Here is a 9543-nt window from a genome sequence, read left to right on the forward strand (position 1 = left end):
CTCAGCGTCATATCCAGAGGTTGTGTTTGGGAAATAGACGTATGAGTGCTGCCAGCATTGCTGCAGAGGTTGAAGGGGTGGGGGGTCAGCCTGTCAGTGCTCAGAACATACACCGCACACTGCATCAAATTGGTCTGCATGGCTGTCGTCCCAGAAGGAAGCCTCTTCTAAAGATGATGCACAAGAAAGCTCGCAGACTAAGGACATGGATTACTGGAATTATGTCCTGTGGTCTGTTGAGACCAAGATAAACTTATTTGGTTCAGATGATGTCAAGCGTGTATAGCGGCAACCAGGTGAGGAGTACAAACACAAGTGTGTCTTGCCTACAGTCAAGCATGGTGGTGGGAGTGTCATGGTCTGGGGCTGCATGAGTGCTACTGGCACTGGGGAGCTACAGTTCATTGAGGGAACCATGAATGCCAACATGTACTGTGAGATACTGAAGCAGAGCATGATCCCCTCCCTTCGGAGACTGGGCCACAGGGCAGTATTCCAACATGATAACGACCCCAAACACACCTCCAAGACGACCACTGCCTTGCTAAAGAAGCTGAGGGTAAAGGTGATGGATTGGCCAAGCATGTCTCCAGACCTAAACCCTATTGAGAATCTCAAGGTCTCTAACATACCAGCTCCGTCATGGAGGAGTGGAAGAGGACTCCAGTGGCAACCTGTGAAGCTCTGGTGAACTCCATGCCCAAGAGGGTTAAGGCAGTGCTGGAAAATAATGGTGGCCACACAAAATATTGACACTTTGGGCCCAATTTGGACATTTTCACTTTTGTGGCTAGCGGTTTAGACATTAATGGCTGTGTGTTGAGATATTTTGAGGGGACAGCAAATGTACACTGTTATACAAGCTGTACACTCACTACTTTACATTGTAGCAAAGTGTAATTTCTTCAGTGTTGTCACATGAAAAGATATAATAAAATATTTACAAAAATGTGAGGGGTGTACTCACTTCTGTGAGATACTGTATGTGCAGACTTTACCATGGTATACTCCTCTACATACAGTATCACATGGCATAATGTAATGTAAAATGCTGTATTTGATCCCATCTGTCTCCCTTCTTCTGATACATCTCTGATCAGTTCCTCTCCCTTGTATCCTGCAGTATGTTCACAAATTGCAAAACAGTTTTACAAATGAGGACGTAATTAAAGAGAGGTTTTGGGTGATTTTGTCTGGTTTTTACTCACTTCTGGGTGCCAATTTGTCCCCAAAATATGTATGCATGCACGCACAGCAAGCAAAGGAAATCTATAGGCTGTTATTAATTCTATTTAGACAACAGAAAATTAGACCACTGTTTAATTTTTATTTATTTATTTTTCAGACAAATAGGATGAGGTTTTTATTTCTGTCATGTTCACATCATGTAAAATGCTTTTTGTGCAAAAATAAAAATTTACATCCAAAAGTGCAATCAAGGACTAGAAGTAGAAATTAGCAGCCATGGTCCTGCTCCTCTTGAGGACTCCAGTGAGAGGCTGCACAGGAGCTGCAGCTATATCTTCCAGCTTCCAGAGTCTATGTCGCGTGTTACAACTCTTCTGAACTTCCCTTTTTCAGGGACTACTTCCTCTTTATCACTGTTGGGATGAAACCATCTGTAGTATATAATTTGCACTAGTATTCCAATGACGTACAAACCTAGTAGTGTCGGGATCACTATGTGAGGATTTAAGGAGCTCCAGCAGCCTGCATACTCAAACACCTTCCAGCACCAGAAGCCCAGCAGCATCATTGTGTCCAAAGACATGAAACTATAATAGAGAATTGACTTCAATTTTATGCTTTTTTCTGTTATGTTAAACCAACTGAAGTGCCAAATGAGTCCAATGGCAGATCTGTAGAGCCATTCCCAACCAGAATGTTCCATGTAATTTGTTTTCTGGCTCCAGGCCACCAAAACCAGTAGCATCCACAGGGACAGGAAGTGAGCTATGATGTAGCATGGCAATACACTGCAGAAGAGTGCCAGAGCAGTTACACGGGGAATGATCAGCAACCCTTGGTGCGGCCACCAAAGCATACGAATAGCTGATCCGATCTCCTGAACGGGGCGGAACACTCAGCATAGACTTTCAAGGCCCTGACGGGACAGAGTAAGTTCAACTCTTGGTCTTGCTCCGAAGTACGAAGCGCTGATAGAGTTATTATCGGTGCTCTAAATGGAGTAGAGAGCACTTTAGGTACATAACCATGCCTTGGTTTCAGGGCGACCTTAGAGTCCTTGGGCCCAAATTCGAGGCAGGTGGGGCTCACTGATAGCGCCTGCAGATCTCCCATACACTTTACCGATGCTAATGCTAGAAGCAGAGCAGTCTTAAGCGTCAGGGGACGAAGGTCAATGGACTGTAGTGGCTCAAATGGAGGGCTCTTCAGAGCCCTCAACACCGTGGGCAGATCCCATGTAGGGACAGTGATGGGGCGAGGCGGGTTGAGCCTTCTAGACCCCTTCAGAAAATGAACAACCAAGTTGTTCCTGCCCACCGATTGGCCAGCTATAGGAGCGTGAGAGGCTGCTATGGCTGCTACATAGACCTTGAGCGTGGAAAGGGAACGGCCCTTATCCAACATCTTTTGCAGGAAGGACAATATCAGAGATATGTCGCATGAGATTGGGTCTGCACCGCGGGCTGTACACCAGGCAGAGAAGACAGACCATTTAAGGGCGTAGAGGCGTCTTGTAGATGGTGCTGTAGCCTGAGAGATTGTGTTTAGCATGTTCTCAGGGAGGTTTGCAAGCTCCCATCGAGAGGCCAAAGGTGCAAAGCCCACAGCTCGGGCTGGGGGTGCCATATCTTTCAGAGAGGAGGTCCTGTCTCAGGGGAATGGGCCACGGGGCTGCCGAGAGCAGCCGGCACAGCTCTGCAAACCAGTGTTGGTTCCTCCGGAGCGGGGCCACCAACAGCACCTTGCGTCTCTGTTCCCTGACTCGCCTGATCACCTGTGGAATCAGAGCGATCGGGGGAAAAGCGTAAAGGAGGAGGTTAGGCCAGTCGTGGGTCAAAGCATTCCTGTCCTTCGAAAAGTAAGTTGGGCAATGAGAGTTGTCTTCTGAGGCGAAGAGGTCGACCTCTGCCCTGCCGAAGATCTCCCAGATTTTCTGAACCGTTTGAGGGTGGAGCGTCCACTCCTCCGAGGGGACGGTGCTCAGAGACAGCATGTCTGCTCCTTGGTTCAGTCAGATCAGTGAGCGCAAGTTGAGCTGAGCCCATTCCAAGAGGCGCTCCACTAGTGCGAAGAGGCGCTTCGAGGAGAGACCGTCCTGGTGATTTATATAGGACACTACCGTCATGCTGTCCGAGCGGACTAAGACGTGGTGTCCCCTAAGGTCTGGCAGAAAGGTTTGATGGCCCAGACACACTGCCAGCATTTCCAGGCAGTTGATGTGAAGCCGGCCTTCCTCTTTTGACCAGTGGTCGAAAGCTGGCTTGCCACCGCACAGCGCTCCCCAACCCGTGTCGGAGGCGTCTGTCGAGACCACCTTCCTTCTGCAGACCATTCCCAGGGGCACGCCCCATTCCATCCAATGAGGATCTTTCCAAGGGGCCAGGGCTGATACACAGGCCCAGTCTACCTTGACGTGAAGGCGTCCGAGATGCCAGGTACGGGATGGAACTCGTGGTTTCAGCCAGTACTGAAGGGGCCGCATGCGGAGGCCTAGCATTCTCTGAAACACCTTAAGGGGACGAGAGGCTCCAACTCTGAATGAGGCAGCGAGCTGCTGAATGGCCAGCACACGTTCTGGCGCAGCTATCGCCCTCAGTTGGGCTGAGTCTAAAACTGTTCCCAGGAACGATATCCGTTGGCTGGGGGACAGCGCACTCTTGGCAAAATTGACCCTGAGTCCCAGGCATTCTAAGTGGCTGAGGAGGAGGGATCTGTGAGATAGTAGCTCGTCCTCCGACTGGGCCAGAATGAGCCAGTCATCTAGGTAATTCAGAATGCGGATTCCCGTCTGTCTCAGAGGGGAGAGAGCCGCATCCATGCACTTCGTAAAAAGTGCGAGGAGCTAGGGACAGTCCAAAGGGAAAGACCGTGTATTGATAAGCCACTCCCTCAAAGGCGAATCTCAAGAATCATCTGTAACGGGGGGCTATAATGATGGAATTTTTATTTTTAAGTGAACTATCCTTTTAATCAACATTTATGTCACAGTGTCTTAAATGAAACAATCTATTAGTGTGCTATAAACAGAGCAACACAAGTTTTAGGAAATCAGGGAGAATGTCAACATGACTATGAGGTCACTTGGTTCTGAACATTGTATCATGACAACACCATAATACTTTGCTCTGTGTACAACTTTGCTCTCCAGTAGTCTTCCAGATCAAAAAATACATTATACATTAACATGCATCAAAATATATTAGCATTATGTCAGTTAATGAAATATAGTGTTTTACTGTAAATTCAGTGGTTCTGGCACTGTGGTTTACTGTGATTTTAAATAAATTATAAATACTAACTATATATTGAAGGGGGAGTGGGAATCTTCAAATAGTTCAACCAAGTACTAGAAGTAGAAATTATCAGCCATGGTCCTGCTCCTCTTGAGGACTCCAGTGAGAGGCTGCACAGGAGCTGCAGCTATATCTTCCAGGGACGAGACTGTCGAGTCTGTCAAGTCTGTGTCATATGTTGCAGCTTGTCTAAACTGCCCTTCACCAGGTTCAGCTATTTTGGGATGAAACCATCTGTAGTATATCATTTGCACTAGTATTCCAATGACGTACAAACCTAGTAGTGTCGGGATCACTATACAAGGGTTTAAGGAGCTCCAGCAGCCTGCATACTCAAACACCTTCCTGCACCAGAAGCCCAGCAGCATCATTGTGTCCAAAGCCATGAAAATATAATACAGAACCATCTTTACTTTTATGCTTCCTTTTTTTGATACATTAAACCAGCTGAAGTACCAGATGAGTCCAACAGCAGCTCTGAAGAGCCATTCCCAACCAGGACTTTTCATATGACCTGTTTTCTGGCTCCAGGCCACGAAAACCAGCAGCATCCACAGGGACAGGAAGTGAGCTATGATGTAGCATGGCAATACACTGCAGAAGAGTGCCAGAGCAGTTACACGGGGAATGATCAGCAACAAGTTCCACAGGAAGTAGACACCAGTGGAGATCCAACTCATCTTGCGTCCTTGAGAACCGTAGACATGCATGCTGCGGTGGTACAAGGCAACGCTAAAGGCAATCCCAGCAGCTGATGTGAGGATCTTTAAACCTGAAACAGAAAAGCATTGTATGTAATTAAACAATATCAGATGAATATGTGAGTGAGGTTTATAATCACAGTCATGCTGATGCCGAGGCTCTGAGCAAAACACAGTAGTTGTGCTGTTGAATGAATCAGTGGTTGGAATGAATTGGTTGAGTGAATGAACCAATGACTCACTCATAAAGTCTTGTTACCATATCACTACATTTTCTTTTTGGAGTTTTCAGTGCGAACACACTAATCATGCTAAATCACGCTAATCATACACATTCACACTAATTATACTAAAAATGGCATAGAATAGTGCATAAGTACACACATTGGGATGCATCTATCTTAAAACATTAAGCCATGTTAAGCCTTTTAGAATGCCCTGTTATTTTTAGTGATTAAATACTACACTGATGTTCTGTATATGGATTACAAGTTTGTTTTTCTTCTTTTACGAGATGATTATAAAAAAAAATTGTGGCTTGAAACAAACGTAAACTTGACTGGTCTGTACTGAAGTTTTATGGATTCTAGTTTGATGTTTTGCCTTCCAGGTCTCCGTGCCAGTCACATGACTGAAAACTATGAATTATCGATTTAAATGGTTCAGAGACGCATGAGAATTATGACCTGAAAGTAAAAAAGTGTTCTGGATTTGAGACAAACCTGTAATAAGCTCCAGCTCTTCTCTCTGTAGGATTCTAGACAAAATGAGTGTGAGTTGTGGGGTGTTTTCAGAAAACGTCTCAAACAGACGAAGCATCAGAAAATCATGTTTCAGTTTCACAGCCACATCGTCTCTGATACTATGGCACACACCCTTTCTGAAATTATTAATGCGATGAAGAAAATCCGTTGTGGAGGTCTCTATCACCCCCGCATACCTGTGAACACAAGGTACTTGCTTTTATTCAAGCAACACTTAATAAAATAAAACTTCACAATAGCCAACAGTGAGCCCAAAGTTTGGATTTTCTACATTATGAAGTACTTGTTTATTTGTATGTGTAAACATATTGACTGTTTCCATACCTGTTCTAATACGCATTTATTGAGAGTTTGTTTTTAAATGATAACCCAAATCAATTGTTCACATTAAGGATTAAGAAAATAGCTATATTCAGTTTTGATTTAATGTTAATATTGAAGGGATCTGTCATCATTTAATTACCAACATGCCACTCCAAACCCAAAAGACTTTGAAACACATATTAAGATATTTTTGATGATACACGAGAACAAAACTCGCTGGTTCTTGCGGAAGATGAAATGTGTCAACTGCACACATGAAAGCTTTTGCCATATTTTGTCTCTTCAAAAGACTTTAAACCGCTCGATTCATATAGATTACACTGTCTTTATAAACATTTTGAAGCGACAAGTTTTGAGTGAATAGAGACACCAGGTTTCATTAAAAAATATCTTCATCTTTGTCATTTTGAAAACTAACAAAAGTCTTATGGGTTTGGAAATACATGATGACTGAATGATGATGAAGCACTCTTATTTCTGTAATAAGGACTCTTTCTAAAAGTATGCTAAAGAGACTGAAAATTGAGAAGCAAACCTGAGGTAGATGCCGAGCTGCAGGAAGTGGAATGGTTTGATCAATAAATGCCGGTCTGCAAATTTCTCCACCTTACTCTCAATCTTCTCCAGAGAATCAGAGTACCAGAGCCAGCTGAACACCTGTAACAACACTGAAGAGCCCAGCAGCAGGAAGATCATCACTGCCATATACACATAGGCCCCATCCTGATAGAATGACACAACAGTCCAAATGTCCAGCACTATATCCAGCAGGAACAGTAACAATCCTACCAAAGTAAACAGATATTTCAATAAACAACCAAAAGGAAAAGATTCCCGAGTCTCCACCATGATTCAGTCCAGTGTGAGAAACCTTACAGCATGACCATGTAATGTTTTTCTGTAGAGAGAGATATAGATATATGCTGTTAAAAAGATCTGAAACAAAAAATAAAGTTTACGTCCACTCATAACTCGTCCCATGTCAGGCCTTTGAATGATTGGTCATGTGTCAGACTGCAGTGAGTGATGTCACATGTGACCAGACTCTCACGCATAGGTTCAAAGTGGGAAGTGTCAAATATTTGCTCGTTATGTTTAATTTATAAATCTAGTGTCCAGTACTGAGCAGTGATTCGGCCCCCCCAAAAATAAATAAATAAAAAAACCTTTATAATTTGCATAAAAGTGTCTGCCACATGTAAAAAATTTACAAATGTAAATGTATCTGTCACTTTTAAATATGACTAATATATCCATACAATATTTGTCCCATTCAGCTTGGGTCAAGTTAATAATGTTGCTTATAGTTAGGCCTGTGCCATTCATGGTAATAATTAAAACTCCACATTAATAGAATCAATAATCTGATTTTAAGTATATGTTTACTTTTGTACAATAAACAAAGTCCAATGTAAAAACTGGGTCCTGAAGCAAAACGTGTTGAGAACCACATGTGCATTAAAGTAAATAGGAAAATAAAACCTTTACTTGCCCAATTAATATTTCCTTAAAAGAGATGAAGACTTTAGAAAGCTATAATTTGAAAATTGAGAAGCAAACCTGAGGTAGATGCCGAGCTGCAGGAAGTGGAATGGTTTGATCAATAAATGCCGGTCTGCAAATTTCTCCACCTTACTCTCAATCTTCTCCAGAGAATCAGAGTACCAGAGCCAGCTGAACACCTGTAACAACACTGAAGAGCCCAGCAGCAGGAAGATCATCACTGCCATATACACATAGGCCCCATCCTGATAGAATGACACAACAGTCCAAATGTCCAGCACTATATCCAGCAGGAACAGTAACAATCCTACCAAAGTAAACAGATATTTCAATAAACAACCAAAAGGAAAAGATTCCCGAGTCTCCACCATGATTCAGTCCAGTGTGAGAAACCTTACAGCATGACCATGTAATGTTTTTCTGTAGAGAGAGATATAGATATATGCTGTTAAAAAGATCTGAAACAAAAAATAAAGTTTACGTCCACTCATAACTCGTCCCATGTCAGGCCTTTGAATGATTGGTCATGTGTCAGACTGCAGTGAGTGATGTCACATGTGACCAGACTCTCACGCATAGGTTCAACGTGGGAAGTGTCAAATATTTGCTCGTTATGTTTAATTTATAAATCTAGTGTCCAGTACTGAGCAGTGATTCGGCCCCCCCAAAAAATAAATAAATAAAAAAAACTTTATAATTTGCATAAAAGTGTCTGCCACATGTAAAAAATTTACAAATGTAAATGTATCTGTCACTTTTAAATATGACTAATATATCCATACAATATTTGTCCCATTCAGCTTGGGTCAAGTTAATAATGTTGCTTATAGTTAGGCCTGTGCCATTCATGGTAATAATTAAAACTCCACATTAATAGAATCAATAATCTGATTTTAAGTATATGTTTACTTTTGTACAATAAACAAAGTCCAATGTAAAAACTGGGTCCTGAAGCAAAACGTGTTGAGAACCACATGTGCATTAAAGTAAATAGGAAAATAAAACCTTTACTTGCCCAATTAATATTTCCTTAAAAGAGATGAAGACTTTAGAAAGCTATAATTTCCACAATACCGGGATATTTATATGTGTAAAAAGTGTGCTCTGGGCAGTGCGTTGCTATGGTATTTATTTGATTATTCATATATATTTATATGAATAGATAGTCCAATGTAAAAACTGGGTCCTGAAGCAAAACGTGTTGAGAACCACATGTGCATTAAAGTAAATAGGAAAATAAAACCTTTACTTGCCCAATTAATATTTCCTTAAAAGAGATGAAGACTTTAGAAAGCTATAATTTCCACAATACTGGGATATTTATATAAGTGTAAAAAGTGTGCTCTGGGCAGTGCGTTGCTATGGTATTTATTTGATTATTCATATATATTTATATGAATAGACTTGTTTAAATCCATACCTTAATGTATGACCAACAGTAATAGGCTACTGATGCTTACTTCAGAAAACACACAATAAAACGGCACATTCTCTGTACTAAATGCTCAGTTATCTAACAGAGAGCCATAATTTGAATGATTTTAACCGCTGGAGAGGATTCAAGCCTACAGTAGTTGTAAAATGCCATTCCCAGCTGTGCTTCCCATCAGACTTGGTGAACAACATCTGCTGTCAAGTAACAGGTAGTACATTACTAAGAAACAACAAAGTAAATAAACCATTAGGGCACATTAAGGACATTGAGAATAATCTGGCTGAATTGATTTAATACATTCACAAAATATTCAGTGGAGACCTGTCAGAAAAGTC

The 9543-nt window shown here is 42.1% G+C and overlaps 1 protein-coding gene across 1 annotated transcript; it reads right to left on the reverse strand.

The window, feature by feature from the left end:
• Positions 1 to 4534: 4534 nt before the first annotated feature.
• On the reverse strand, positions 4535 to 7119 carry LOC107571454 (XK-related protein 8-like). Its single transcript, XM_016257779.1, has 3 exons — positions 6806 to 7119; positions 5905 to 6122; positions 4535 to 5253 (listed from the first exon to the last, which is right to left on the reverse strand). The coding sequence occupies exons 1-3, from the start codon at positions 7117 to 7119 to the stop codon at positions 4535 to 4537; spliced, it is 1251 nt and encodes a 416-aa protein (XP_016113265.1).
• Positions 7120 to 9543: the final 2424 nt, after the last annotated feature.

Source organism: Sinocyclocheilus grahami, unplaced genomic scaffold (assembly GCF_001515645.1).
Source record: "Sinocyclocheilus grahami isolate Dianchi unplaced genomic scaffold, SAMN03320097.WGS_v1.1 scaffold1597.1, whole genome shotgun sequence".
NCBI lineage: Eukaryota > Metazoa > Chordata > Actinopteri > Cypriniformes > Cyprinidae > Sinocyclocheilus > Sinocyclocheilus grahami.

What these genes read in the sequence shown, in the direction of transcription:
- LOC107571454 (XM_016257779.1), bottom strand. Translation starts at nt 7,119, where the DNA reads ATGGTGGAGACTCGGGAATCTTTTCCTTTTGGTTGTTTATTGAAATAT. An exon ending in CAGCTCGGCATCTACCTCAG is followed by an intron (nt 6,123 to 6,805) that starts GTTTGCTTCTCA and finishes TTGTGTTCACAG; the next exon opens with GTATGCGGGGGTGATAGAGA. An exon ending in AGAGCTGGAGCTTATTACAG is followed by an intron (nt 5,254 to 5,904) that starts GTTTGTCTCAAA and finishes TTTCTGTTTCAG; the next exon opens with GTTTAAAGATCCTCACATCA.